This window comes from Diadema setosum, chromosome 11, assembly GCF_964275005.1.
Source record: "Diadema setosum chromosome 11, eeDiaSeto1, whole genome shotgun sequence".
Taxonomy (NCBI): Eukaryota; Metazoa; Echinodermata; class Echinoidea; order Diadematoida; family Diadematidae; genus Diadema; species Diadema setosum.
In genome coordinates, this window is record NC_092695.1 from 30,428,972 (window position 1) to 30,444,766 (window position 15,795).

The 15,795-nt window shown below is 37.1% G+C and overlaps 1 protein-coding gene across 1 annotated transcript; it reads left to right on the top strand.

Moving 5' to 3' along the window:
* Nucleotides 1-1,266: 1,266 nt before the first annotated feature.
* On the top strand, nt 1,267-12,804 carry LOC140235284 (polyprenol dehydrogenase-like). The gene is made up of 6 exons (XM_072315315.1): nt 1,267-1,493; nt 3,766-3,873; nt 4,825-4,995; nt 6,085-6,292; nt 7,038-7,257; nt 12,182-12,804. The coding sequence occupies exons 1-6, from the start codon at nt 1,394-1,396 to the stop codon at nt 12,434-12,436; spliced, it is 1,062 nt and encodes a 353-aa protein (XP_072171416.1). The 5' UTR covers nt 1,267-1,393; the 3' UTR covers nt 12,437-12,804.
* The last annotated feature ends 2,991 nt before the right edge of the window (nt 12,805-15,795 follow it).

The window sequence follows — 15,795 nt, forward strand, 5'->3', positions numbered from 1 at the left end:
CTCATTTCCCACATCTTACAGAAACCCCCATTCGATTTGCTTCAGTGGTCAAAGAGAAACGAGGAATTTAGTAGAGGACGTTAGGAATCTCTTCCCTCCAAGTTTTGTCTATTGTATTCACACACAAGAGCATCAAAGTGCTAAACTTGGAAGAATCAGACTCATGACATGCTTTACAACAATCCACATTTTCTCTATGACCGCTTAACCAAATTAAATGGGGTTTTCTGCAAAATAGAGGTAAGATGTTATATTTTAAGACCTTGAAGTAGCATTTAGACAGTTTAATCATATTGGGTGTTATCAATGCGAAAATCTGATTGTAATTTTTTTTGGGACATGCTGTATAGTGTTGGTTTCGTGGGATTTGACTGCGTCGGTCTCATACGTGAGCCTTTTTTTTTTTTTTTTTTTTTTTTGCGTATATAAGTGTCGGTCTCGTGAGCCTTTTTGACGTAGTGCAGGTCTCTTTGTGATGCGTAGTATTGTTAATTTCACGTATTTTTCTATGTTACTACATTGTATTGATATTGTGTTATTTCGTGTATGAAAATGTTTGCATTGTTGGAAATGAAATAAATGAAATGAAATGAAATTAGATTAAATCAAATTAAATAAAATTAATCATACCAAGTATAGCATCCTCTTTGGATTTGTGTTATACTGAATATCATGTCAACCACCTTTTTCATGTTGATCACTGCTGGTGGTAATATGTGAAGGAGCCATGCAGAAGTCGAGTTCATGTCCCAACGCACTAAATGTTTCCATGATGTGCAAGAATATGTCCAATATTTGAGGAGTAAGAGAGTTCACGAGGTAGCTTTTACATTTTTTTTTTTTTTTAAATTAGAATTTAAATTCAAGGATATGGTGCGCACACGTTTGGTAGGATATTTTCACAGTTTTCAATATAAAAAGTAAAACGAAAAACCAAAACAACAACATACATAATATTGTTGTACAATGTATCACGTGAGACGTGAGAGCAGGATCTAGGATCAGGAGGATCGGACCACCAGGATCGGACACCTGGGCCTTACACAAGTTCAGTGCTAACAAACCTTCTTAGAGTAGACGACCCTACAGTATCAGCAGTCACACTGCAGAGCATGATATTTATAAATTATGAGCTTTAGATTAGATTGATCGGCGATCGTCGGCGTCTGTGCATTGCTGTGTGGTCTCCCACATTTGAGCGTCTACACTACACTGCACTGATGAAATGAGGTGTGAGCCTGTGCCTCGAGTCTATGAGCTTTGAACAAGCGAACTCCACCGATCTAACGCGTGCCGTCCTCCCCTCACCTCCCCCGATTCTGGCCCGGCGCTTTCGGCTAAGAAATCGATGGGCAGCTGCAGTGTTTATGTGTGGTGTACGTGATAAATTATCATGGAGTTGTGGAAGCAGATATTCTACATGCTGATTATGTACGGCATCGCAATATTTGCAACCATTCGACAGCTGTTGCGAGGCCACAAGAAATTAGAAGGTAAATCAGCGGAAAGAATTACAGTATATACCTTAAGAGCTTCACTGCCTTCTCAGTTTCAATTGAGTACAGTCAGTAGGCCTATTTATATTTGGGGAATTTGTAGATGCTGGTTTTGCAAAGAAACTTTATGTTCTATGACTATGTATAGAGTCTTGATATAGATACTTGTTGATAACTTGTTAGTCTCGAAGTTAGATTGCTAAAACAGGTTTTTATCGACTTGTAAGAGAACTAATTTTATTACAGCTGTATTAAAACGCCGTTCAACGTACAAATAACCAACTAACGTTACACAATTAAAGGCAAAGTAAAAACAAATCATTATCCTTTGCAATCCTTAAATTGTGATCTTCAATACAACTCAACTTACCATATATTAATAATTTTGAATTTTGAATAAATCTGATTCTACAGACAGATTGTCAGTGTCAGACAATGATAAAACTCTTGGTGATTAAAATCTAAATAGAATGCATTAGGCCTCAGATATAATTTATATATGAATATTATATATATATACAGAGATATATATATATATATATATATATATATATATATATATATTTCTGTGCTGTATTGTAAGGACTTGGTGCATGGTTGATTGTCATCAACGTATCGTTGTTGTATTAAAGAGGCACGTCATTCACATTTGAATATTTGCGCCTTCATTTGCACAATATCAATAGTTGTACATGTACAAATCAATTACATTTCTTAGGAAAAAAAACCGGTTGTGCAGTGTGCAAATCTAAATTAGACAAAACTTAAACAAGGACCTACATAGGTCTATCAGGCGTAGGTCTCTTAAGGTAAATCTTCTAGTTCTCTTCACATGTTAAATTGTCTTTTTCATGCTTATACTCCTGTCAAAATCTTTTTCTCATGCCTTGCAATAAATAAACCTCCAAAACACACACATTGTACACAAACATGGATAACCAACCACCAAAAGAGTCACATTTTGAGACAATTTGTGTTTTCAGAATAAGCCAAAATATTACTTTCAGTATGCACCAGATTGCACAATTTACAACATTGTGCTAAAGCTTTTTGACCCCTCATCCACACCCTTTACCCTGTTTTTTTCCGTCGGCTTTGAACTTTTACGCTCAGTCTGTACATCGATCATAAAGACGTACGGTGTTGTACATTAAACAGAGTACGAACCTTGGAGTTTTGTAGAACAATAGCAGTGGCATAGCAAATGTAAACATCCTGCTATGCAGTGGGTATGCTGCGCCTCTGTATTCACTTTTGATGACACAGAATGAAACTAACTGATCATGACTTTATAGTGCATCACCTCAGGTGCTTGCCTGTGTGTTAGATTATCAACTTTCAGACGACAATTAACAACAAAACAGCGTACAGCTGTACCATAGTTTATGCTTGCTACCCTGCTGGTGGTTTTAATCTGAAAGCGATACATTCCTGTGGTCCAAATATGAAGTCATATGTTTAACTATCATTGTCACTTGCACACCCTTTTGTCTGCCACTATGAATGGAATGCAATAATTAACATTACTGAAGAAATTTACTCGGTTAAAACTGAATGGAATTGTCCAGGATGTGATATGTATGATACATACCAGTAAATGAAGAGAAATGGTGGCACCACAGTAATATTCAATTTCATTCACTACATTGCATGCCAATCTGCAGTCTGTATCATGCATAGTACATTGCAGTTTCACCATATGCAATGGGCCTACATGTACCTCTGTATTGTGAAAATACAAAATTGCATGAAATATGAGGAGAATGTGTGTGTGTGTGTGGGTGTGTGTGTTTGTGTGTGTTATGTTTTCACAGGTTTTTTTTTTTATGTTTTCATGTTTTGTTTTGTTTTATTTCATTTTTTTTTTAAATGTTGGTTATAACCTTTGATATGAAAATTTGGGTCCTGAGGTAGCAAATGATATCACTGGTATCAATCGTAATGACTGAAAACAAATTGGGAATTAATGATAGCAAATTTCATGGGAAAGGATAGATCTACGACATGCATGACATAATTCTTTTCAAACAAGACCTTCAATGACAAGATATACGATGTGACATTTTGAGTCAAAAATATTGAGATGATTTTTTTTTTCCTCTGCTGTGGCTAGGAGATCCCAGTTGCAACTTGTGCTGTAGACAGCAATTTGATGATTGCATTTGTACCTGCACCTCTTAGTTACAAGTATGTGAAATTCTGCAAGAGTTTCCCACAGTGCACAGGTTTTCCTTATTTCTCTGCATGGATGTACTTCATTCTTCCACAGATGTACCAAGATATGATGGCAAAGTTGCCATAGTGACTGGAGGTGCTGTTGGTATTGGCCTTGAAGTTGTCAAGGAACTATGCCGTGCAGGAATGCAAGTGTTTATAGGTAAAAATTCAACAAATTTAGACAGTGCCAAAATTAGCTTTTACATATGTAAGTACAAATGTGAATAGAAACAGCAAAACAAGAGAAACAAAACAATGAAATTTTGTGCGAATTCAGTTCAAAATGAAGAAAGTAATGAGTTATTTTATGTTGTAGTATTACAACAGAGGCGCAGAGAGGTATTCTTTTGATCTTCTCTGAGATGAAAATGTTTGCAGTTTAATCAAATTAAATACATGAACCTTCAAGAATTGATGATTCAAATACTGTTGCCATAGGATTTCCTTGAGCTATTTGCATAACTTTGCCTTGATTAAAGGTTCCTGTTTGAAGCATATATCACAATCTAATCACTCAAGAGCAAGATCACTGATATCTGTCTGTACTTTATCTGGGAAACGTGCACACCTTGTTTGTATTTAATTATCAGCCATGACAAGCCTTCTATCATCCTTTTTCTCTGTTGCTGAAGGCAGAAAAGTTGAGGGGGGGGGGGCAAGAAACTAAAGGTAATTGTGGTGTACTGACAGGGATTTGTCACTTCTTTCAGTTTTTCTTTCCTTTTTAGGATGTCTTTTGAGTCAGTTCATGTTTTTATTAATTTTTCCCTCGGAGAAAAGACAGATCTTATGACAGAAAAGGACTATTATGCTAACAATGGGAATTCTTTGTGATTGAAAATCTCTGAGAAGGAATTAGGTATGGTAAACTTATGGAGGGGAAGGGGGGCTATTGCTGTTTGCAAATGTGATGCTCTGTGGTAGTACATGTTAGTGAAATATTTATGCATGAGAAAATGTATCCACTCCTGCTAGTTTTTCACAATTTTTAATTCTGGGCTGTGAATTACCGGTACATTTTCTGCACCTCCTCAGACACATTTTCTTTCTTTTTTTCAAAAGTAAATAATTGACTATCAATAATGCTATATTACTAACCTTTTGATTTTAGGAACCCCAAGCTCAAAAGAGGCAAAGAGAGCATTTGAGTTCATCAAGTCAGAAAATGCTCTTGCCAGAGTTGACTGGATTCCTCTGGATTTGTCTTCCCTGGCATCTGTCCAGCAGTTTGCTAAGACCTTCATCGATAAAAAGCTACCTCTTCATGTCCTTGTAAATAATGGTAAGCTGCTCAACTGTTCAGGGGTTACAAACTTTGCTGGCATTTGGGTGTAAATGTCAACAGCTGGTATAGGGTGGGTGTTAATTTTTACATACATGTAGCAAAGAGTAAGGTTGAATTTACACAGTCGTTTGAGTGCATCTCAACATAAGGCAGTGAAGAAAAGAAATTTGTGTCATCTGTCTTATTTAAGCATTAAAGGGAAGATAAACCCCAAGAGCAATGTGGATTGAGTGAAAGCAGCAACATTAGTAGAACACATCAGTGAAAGTTTGAAGAAAATCGGACAATCGATGCAAAAGTTATGAATTTTTAAAGTTTTGGTGTTGGAACCGCTGGATGAGGAGACTACTAGAGGTTATGACGTATGAGTGGACAACAATACCAAGAAAATATAAAGAAAATTCTACAAAATTCCATTTTTCATGAAAATTACAAATTCCATCAACTTGATACTGACATATGTTAAGGGTAGCAATTATTCCCCCTGCTTTCTGAAAGAAGTCGGTCCATTGCTCTTTCATGATTCTAGAAAAGTGAATTTTTGTTGAATTTCCTTTATATTTTCTTTGTTTTGTTGTCCACTCATACGTCATATCCTCTAGTAGTCTCCTCATCCAGCGGTTCCAACATCAAAACTTTAAAAATTCATAACTTTTGCATCGATTGTCCGATTTTCCTCAAACTTTCACTGATGTGTTCTACTAATGTTGCTACTTTCACTTTCCACATTGCTCTTGGGGTTTATCTTCCCTTTAATGTAAAGAGGGAAATTGGAGCATATATTATGACATCAACACGTACAATACCAGTAACTGAAATCAGAACTGATGTCAAACATGTGTTATTCGTGTTGAAAATTGTGACTCCAGTAATTCCAAAATTTAGTTTGTTTCCAATAATGTCAAAATTTATAATCATCTCATTAACATTGCATTTGTTCAGATATCAGTATCAATTCTTTTTCTAACTTCTTGTACATGAAAATCACTCATTATACACTGAGTGCAAAGCTCCATAAAGTGCTGCAAAGTGTGGTATTGTGCTGCGAGTGAAGAGTTATAACTGTCTTTGATTTGTTTGACCCAGCTGGTGTGATGATAACTCCATACCACAAGACAGTGGACGACTTTGAGCTTCAGTTCCAGGTCAACTACCTTGGTCACTTCTACCTGACCAGACTTCTCCTAGACACCTTGCACAACTCGGCCGACTCCAGGAATTACTCCAGGATTGTCAACGTCTCTTCCATTGCGCACTTTGGCGGTTCACTGGACCCTACACACCTGACTAAGATGTGGGTACTCATCCCCCTTGAATGAGTCAAATAATATTTGTGTCTAGAATATTGGTGTAACTACAGTTTAGGCCTGGGACTGAATGTACAGTTCAAATAATTACTGTGCTCAATTTTTGTTTCAAATACATTTTCAATCACACACAAAGCTTTCCTGATACACATAGGATAGCAAATCAGTTGGTGACCTTTTGAGATATATGTGTAAATGCTTTTTGTGTTTGATTAAATTCCATATCACTACTTCACAAACACACAAGTCTCACCATGTACACAGTCTTGAACTATTGTGTGCATTGTCAGCCTTCATCAATACAATACCCTACTGCAATTGTACCCCACCCCCATTACATGTGCTGGTTTTTGTTTTTTCTTTTAGCTTTCACCGTGTGAAAATTGCACGGGGAAAGTAAATATCACAGCAAGTAATTTGTCATGGCCTTGCACTCAATGGTACATGTATTGCTGTTTTGTTTTTAGATTTTTATGGTATGGGTTTTCTTTGTTGTTTTTTCAGCACCACAAAAGGTTTACATGTATTGTTTCTCTACTCAAAATTGTAGGGCATTCAACATACTCTTTAGCACAGTCCTTATGGTAATTTTGCCAGCAGCAAATATGAGCTGACATTATCTCTTTTTCACTGGCATCCAATTCTGGAAATTCAATTTCAAGATTTGTATCAATTGGGTCGTAATTAGCTTTTTTTTGCATGGATTTGTTTCATTTTGTGTGCACTTGGCAGCATGCCAGAAGAGCTGTATTCTCCATACAAGGCATATGCTGATAGTAAACTGGCCGTAGTCTTGGGCACACAGGAGCTCCAGCGGCGTATATACCGTGCTAGTCGCCGCGTGACCATCAATAGCCTCCATCCAGGAATGGTCAGTACTAACCTCTATCGGAACCTTCATCCTGTGATCCAAATGGTCAAGATGGTCATCACTCAGTTTGGACTGATGTGGGTGAGTGAAGCTGTGTTCCCATCTCTCTCCACTATATAAACCCATAGTTGAAATTCAATGATCCTTTCAACACAGCATTTTGTCAAGCTTTGAAAGTGCAGACAGTCAAGCCACAGTGTGCCCATATCTCTAGGTTATGATATGTAGGAAGCTAATTAGTGATATATAAAATATTTTTTATTAGCTCACCTGAGCCAAAGGCTCAAGTGAGCTATTGCGATCGCCCTTCGTCCGGCGTCCGTCGTGCGTCGTCCGTCGTGCGTAAACTTTTTACATTTTCATCTTCTTCTTGAAAACCCCAGACCGATTTTCATCAAACTTGGCAGGTAGCATCCCTAGGGGGTTAGGAACTCAATTTGTTAAAATGGGCACCATGCCCCACCCAGGGGGCCCCCAAGGGGGCCTAAACCCCCCAAAATTAAGTAATCTGTAAAAATCTTCTTCTCTAGAACCAGAAGTGATAGAGCTAAGTTAATACTATGAGTTAGTACATTGATGACTATAGTTTCAAGTTTGTTCATGGCAGAATCAGGGGTGCCCCCTTGGGACCCAGGGGAGGGGGGTGGGGAGGGGTCCTAATGGGGCCTAAATTGTACATTTTCTTCTTCTTCTTGAGAACCCCATGACCCATTTTCACCAAACTTGGCAGGTAGCATCCGTAGGGGGTCAGGATCTCAATTTATCAAAGTGGGCACCATGCCCCACCCAGTGGGCCCCAGGGGGCCCAAACCCCCCCCAAAATGAAGGAATCTTTAAAAATCTTCTCTAAGATAAGCTAAGATAATACTATGAGTGAGTACATTAATGACTGTAGTTTCAAGTTTGTTCATAGCAGATCCAGGGGTGCCCCTCTTGGGGGCGGGGGTGGGGGGGGGGGGGGGGTTGGTTGGGAAGGTCCAAATGGGGGCTGAATTGTACATTTTCATCTTCTTCCTGAAAACCTCATGATGGATTTTCGTCAAACTTGGCAGGTAGCATCCCTAGGGGGTCAGGATCTCAATTTATCAAAGTGGGCACCATGCCCCACCCAGTGGGCCCCAGGGGGCCCAAACCCCCCCCCCCCCCCCAAAATGAAGGAATCTTTAAAAATCTTCTCTAAGATAAGCTAAGATAATACTATGAGTGAGTACATTAATGACTGTAGTTTCAAGTTTGTTCATAGCAGATCCAGGGGTGCCCCTCTTGGGGGCGGGGGGGGGGGGGGGGGGGGGGGTGGTTGGGAAGGTCCAAATGGGGGCCTGAATTGTACATTTTCATCTTCTTCCTGAAAACCTCATGATGGATTTTCGTCAAACTTGGCAGGTAGCATCCCTAGGGGGTCAGGATCTCAATTTATCAAAGTGGGCACCATGCCCCACCCAGTGGGCCCCAGGGGGCCCCAATGCCCCCAAATTAAGGAATCTTTAAAAATTTTGGCCCTTATTGTACAGTTTCAGAATTTATAGTGATTGGGTTGGGGAATGAGAATGTTTTCAAAATTTATAACAAATTGCAATGAACAAGGATGATGACATGACAGCCTCGCCATAAGAATGCATGAGTTGGGGCTCAAGGAAGTAGAACAAAAAAATAACCTTGGCATGCATAGATTTTTCACAGGTGAACTTGTTAAGCAGGCGGTAGTGTAATGGAATTACACTGCTACATTTCTGAAATATGTGAGGCTGTGATATCATCAACACTGTTCAGTGTAATTTGTTTAAGATTTTCAGTTTATTGGTATCTCTGCTCAAGGACAACAATAAATTCCACGAATGTATACATAGAGATGTCGATTTATGTACTACATGATGTGAAATTATGAAAATCGTCTGGAATGCCCCTTTAATACCTTTCAATCAAAATTTGTCATAGCAATCTCTTCATATAAAAAGTGTATGAAACCATTACCTGTTACAAATAGCAATATATTTAGCAATATATTTTCATTAGATTCTGAGGTAAGGATTGGGATCAAATCTTCTTTTTCTTACATTGTATTTGTTTGAAATATTTATTGTGAACACAACAAAGTGCATCCTCTCTTGGAAGTCTTTGTAGAATTCCCTCTATTCAAAAGCGTTTTACTTGTGTGAAGGACTGCACGATTCAATCAAGGAGATGGACTTTGACCCCTTTGCCTAGATAAAAGATTATCTGATCTCATCAGTCATTGGTCTAAAGTCCAATTTGCCCTAAAGTTGAGTATCAGAGACCAAGGGGACGTCAAATCAAAGATTGTACTCTCCCAGTGGAATATTGAAATCAGCCCATGCTCTTTGCTCGCATACAGCACTCAAGTGTTTACCCACCACCTTGCATATCTACATTCCTCCACAGTGTTCTTGCCCTGGTTATGCTACTGATGTGCAATGAATTATCAGCAGTTTTCTGATGATTCAAGAATGACCTTAAATAGATTTCAGTTGCATTAGTAATGAAATCTTTGAACTTCTCTGACTCCATACACATATGTCTGAAGGTCACCTTGTACCCAAAAAGGCTTTGCTGCCATTTTCATTGCATTCAATAGACAACATGTATAAGAGGCCCATACATGCCATTCTAGCACTTTCTTAATTTCATGTAGAATGATGGCTCATATGAAAGCGAGCTGGAAATTTTCTAACTTGTAAATGGGTGGTGTAGAATGGGCATGAAAGTCCCATGCACCTTGAAGATGTGTTAATTTTTACAAATGTAGCTCCCCCGTAAACTGCTGAAGGCCACTTAAGTGGCCCTAAGCTACATTTTTTTTTCTCAATTTTGTTATCAAGAATAAGTATGTATGTGTAAGACCCATGTTATTTCACTCAAACACATTTAGTTTTATCAAACTAAAATAAAAAATAAGTTTTATTATAAAAGAGAAATTTTACAGCCAAAAATGATGTCGAAATATGTGTTTTTGCACAAAGTACCATAGAAAAATCAGTATATGGGACATTGATGACCGACTCACAATTATGCAAATATCTCAGCAGTGAAAAGAGATAAATACTTTAAATTTGTGTATTAGCACCCTGAGATATCAATGTACAAAATTAGGTAGAAAATTTGGAAAATGGTACAGGAAAGTTTGAAATATATGTTACAATTTTTCATAACTTGTACAGCAATTATTGTATTTTTCAAAACAAATACTTGTGTTTGGCATAGCATACAATTTGGAATTTATTGAAAGGGAATTTTGTCAGTTAAAATTTTCAATCTATCCTTTTCAAAATAAGGTATGACATAAACACTAAAAATATAACATTTTTAGATTATTTCCCAAATATTTGCATGGCCCCAAAACTAAAAATGCCCAAAATACCCTCCGCATGTTATTTGTTGAATATCACTGAGCCGCCAAGCCTTCCTGTCTTTGCCGCGGCAGGAGGCTCACTGAAAATTCTTCCTCATGTTCTGACAAGGGAATCAAAAGCCCTGCCCAGGTTGGGAATTCGTTTCACATACAGTGTATTAACATGCATGCTGTATTGAAACACACAGAGATCTCCCAGATTGCTCAGATTTGAAACTTCTATGACTTTGATGTGTGTGGCCATTAGCAGCCCTTATTGTGCTCTATGTAGTAAGCAGTGCACATGAAGTTGACAAGAATATTTAAGCCATAAAGCAGATTCAAAAGTAGTCTGCTCAAAGTATAACTGTATTTGTGAACACTAAAACATAGTACTCCTAGGGGCTCAAAATTCATCTTTTACCAATTCGAATTTCCTTTCAATATATCAGAAAGCTCTGCCAAGAAACTTTGATTGGCGGGATAACAAGTTATTTTTTTTGCAGTATTTTTGGTTCAAAAGTGTGAAATAATAAAAGTCAGTATATACCAAACTTTATAACGGAATCACCCTCCCTGTTCAGCATTGTGAGGAAGTATTGATTGTGCCCAGGTAATCGTAATCTGCACACAATTCACACTAGCACGAAAGACCGATTGATGTTGCTGTGGCCCGATTTGTTGATGATCTATGACCGATAATGAAAAAAATTACACAGTAACCATGATTGGTGAGCTCCGAGTTTGTGGACTTCTGGTGAACCTTTTTGGTTAATGTTTCACATTTTTGTCATTACACAACTGAAATCGCATTTTGTAATGTTATTTCACTCATCTCTTTAACTCTTTATGTGCCAGGGTGGAAACCCCCTGTGTGCCACGTTATTCTGAGACACGAAGGTAGTCATGCTTTGAGAAAGAATTCTGTTTTTCCGATTTGTGTAACTTCTACAAATTTCTGTTAAGATGTGCATAATAGTAGACAAAGTTAAAGAGGAATGCCAAGCTTTATTTCGATATAAATTGTATGACGACTCTATTTTCAATTTTTCTTTTGAATGACCAGTTGCTGCATTACTGTAAAGGCATGACTTTTGCACATTAAACCGTGACAGAAACTTAGAATGTACGAGCAAATCTAGTTGGGAACATCGCTTGATAGTCGATCACCACATAGAATGCAAGCCGTATATGAGAGGAACAAAAGCACGAAAAACGCTTTCATTGTGCCGCGGGATTAGCAGTAATTAGCGGTTTATCGATCGGTCTTGGCGGCTTTGTTTGTTGAGCAGAATATGCGAAGTTGGCAAGCCGTCGACTGAGTCGGAGGTGCGAACGTGCCACATAAAGAGTTAATATACATATGTGTACATTTGGAGCAATAGTTGACAGTTCTGCAGGCATATAAGAACTATGTTTTGGCATTAATAGTGCTCAGAGATTGAGGTCATGTATATTTTTTCACAGAAACATGTCAAACCCAAATATCAAGAGAACTTTAATAGAGCAAGTAAATGAAATGAAAATGAGTTTATATGATGACATGAAATTACTTTGCTGAACAAACTAAAATACACGGAATTTACTCTATGAAGTAGTGCAAAGCTTCAGTCAAAATAATTTTTGTTTTTTTCAAATTGTTTGCTTTATTTTCATTAGACTAAAAGGAAAGGCTGTGCGACTACTGTGTATGCAGCGCTAGCGGAGGATATGCAGGGAGTGGGAGGTTGTTACCTTGACAACTGTGACAGTGTGGCATCGTGCAGCCTGTCGTATGACAGGCGGCTGCAGGTTGCACTGTGGGAGCAGTCCAGCGAGTGGTGTGGCCTACCAGTGGACATTCTCAGTCACAAGGCATTGAAGCAGCTTGCTAACAAAGAGCAGAACGGAAGGATGAGGGTGGCGTCTATGTGATTATTGTGCATATTTAGACATGATTGTGTTGACAAGCTTCCTCGCGGGCTGACTTGCTCTTTTTACAGAGAAAATCCACCCCAAATATAAATTAACTCTAAAAGAAATAGAAAAAAAAATCCATACCGAATGTTCCAAAAATGATAAAAATTGAATAAGAAATAAATTTCTTCAGAAAATATTTCTGGACCAGTCCTTCTAAACATATAAATGTTTTTGAGCGAGTTGATGATGTCATACCCCCACAATTTTTCACATATGTTGTGTACAAAATTCAGAAAAAATTGTTATTTTTAGTTAATGCAGGTAAAAGGATATTCTATACCCAAATATGTGAGTTTGTTCTTTTTTGTTTTGGGTGATTTAAAAGCAAGTTTTATACTTATACAGCTGAAATATGAGATTTTTGCCATTTCTGTACATTAAATGAAAAAGAAATTGTGAGAGCATGACATCATCAACTTGCTGATTTGAATGTTCATAACGACTGGTCAAGAAGTGTTTTCTGAAAAGTTTTGAAATGTCAAAATGTCATAACTTTCTTATTCCTCATCCCATTTTGATCATCTTTGCATTGTTCTGCAGGGAATATTTTTCTCTTTCTCATGAAATTGGTAAAATTCTGGAGTGGATTTTTTCTTTAAGTTTTGTCTTCATTTGAAGGACAGTATTACTCTTTACTTGTGACCTGGCACAACAACTGAACATTTAATCACCATGGCAGTATGTATACAGAGGTAGAGAACATTCAAGTTAATGCATCAGAAGGTTTAGTTGGGGTTTCAATAATTTTCTGAATGATGAAATATTTATCTGCCACCCATAAAAAAAAAAAAATTGTGTTATAAGAGTTGAGCTTTTGATTTTGATCTTTGTTTGTTTGTTTGTTTTTTAAGCACAGATGAAATGACAAGCCTATAGGGGTGGTATAGTATTGGTTGAGGTGAGGATTCAGCTTTTAGCTTTCTGTGAGAATCTTAGAAACCATTTCACGAAATTCTAAAAAGCATACAATTTAAAGAGGAATTCAAAGTTTATTTGATGAAAATTGGGTTTTGAATTGCTGAGGTGTCCAAAAACAAAGTAAAATGAATTGAGCAATCCCACCTTTGATTGGGATCACTCTGTTTGGATATCTCGCCCATTTCAAATCCAATTTTCATCGAATAAACTTTTAATTCCTCTTAGAATTATATGCTCTTTAATATTTCACAAGAGGTTTCTCATTACCTAAAGCAAAAGCATCATAAAAAGACATATGGCCTGGAGCCCCATTTCAAGAAAAACTGTACAATCCCCTTAAAGTCTACCCTTGACTACCACTTGCAAACTAAGACAGGCACTGGATACACTTTGGCTTTTTGTTGTGCCAGGTCACATTGAAGCAATATGCTGCACTCTACTCAATATTGAGGGACTTCTAAGAAGTTCATGAGTAAGTACACTTGTACTGTGATTTAAAACAACAACAACTGCAAACTATTTCTCAGGTGATTGATTTGCAAGAACTGAGATTTTTATTTGAAAGTAGTGTCATGTTTTGATATCCTAAATGCTCATTTGATGCATCCAACTCCATTCCTTCAGTCACTGATCATTGTGCCAAACTCCTCTGAAAGTGACTTCGATATTTGATAGCAAGTTATGAATGACTACTAGTGAGCAGAAATTTTTGATACTTTACTATTTCCACCACAATGTACTACAAGCTTGACTTTGTGAATGTTATCTCTAAGATACCAAAAATTACCTCAGATTTTTTTTTATATTTCTTAAAATTCCAATTGCAAATACAATGCACTGAATATATTTCTTGATGAAAACATAATATTTCATATTCATGTACCAATGAAGATATAACTCCTTTTTACCCATTGCTTATGGGATGTAAGTGGTCGTGTGCAAAGTCTATGAGAATTTTAGAATCTCACAGGAAAAGGGTTAAACTCAGTGACAGGCCACCGTTCCATGTATACCAGGTAGAAGTATAGGTATATAGTGACTCCTTATATTTGTATTGTGTGTGTGGGCACTAGTGAGATATGACGGATGAAGGTCAGTTTTTAGTTGATTCATTCTTGAGTACTGTAGAATCTGTCGCCAATGTGAACTTCTCTTTTTTTCCATCTAATTTTCATTCTTTGTGGCAGTGCATACATGTGTATTTTATTATCATTATGCTTTTTACAATGTACTTCCAGACATATTCAGGTGCATCCAAAATGATTCAGGTAAGAAAAGGGTATCAAGACTCATGCATGCATGTACACTTCTGGCCATTTGCTACATCTACCTCTGTGATCATGCATGACACTCGTTTTAATACTAAACCAAGATATAACTTCTTTTACCAAAGCAAATTATGTGTTGTATATTACACAGTGTGTATTTTCTTGCAGTCACATATAATCCAAGGAAGTAGACAATGTCCCCTGTAAACACAGGAACAAATAAAGCAGTTATAGAATGGTGTGACTTTCTGCTATTCCATTTTATACTGTATGATAATCATGCTTATGAAAAATACAGCGAGGAATCCCATTGTTTTATTGTCTTTTACTACATGGGCTATACACAAGCTGTTGCATGTTGTAAACAAACAAACAACCCCCCCAAAAAACAACAACAAACAAACAAACAAACAAACAAACAAAGAAAAGCTGTATAAAGCTGGCTGTCAGCCAGAAGTTCTTTAATTAAATTATTGACTTTCAAAGAAAGTGATTGTAGTCTGCGAGAAATTTATATCATGTGTACTTAAATTCTAGACTGTGTGGTCTATAATGCCATTGCCTTTTGTCATAAGTTGGCAGCTCTAAGCCACAGTATGGAAAGAAGTGTGAGCAAGAATCAGGTCATAAAACAGATGCTGTTCACTCACAGTGTATCAATTATGTACAGAATATGTAACAAGACCTGCAGAAATCTGAGAGCAAATTATAACCAAAAAATGCACATACTTTAGAATGTCATACCACTGTCAATCTCAGTAAGCTTGCACTGTCTACAATACTTTGTACATTGTACGATACTTCACAAGTCATTCCTGTTTCATATACTTGTAGAGGTTAGAAGAAGTGTGATGCAATATATACTCAAAGCAAGTGTGCAATTGAGCGAGCATTTATATCTTTTGTTTTTATTTCAATATAAAGGGATGGCATAGTATTGGTTGTGATGAAGATTCAGGTTTTAACTTTTTGCAAGATAATTAGAAACCAATTTTACAAAAAAATTTACAAAAGTTAAAGAGCATGCAATTCTAAGAGGAATTAAAAGTTAATTGGTTGAAAATCATTTTTAAAATGGCCGAGATATCCAAAACAAAACAAAACAAAACAAAGTGGTCCTAATAAAAG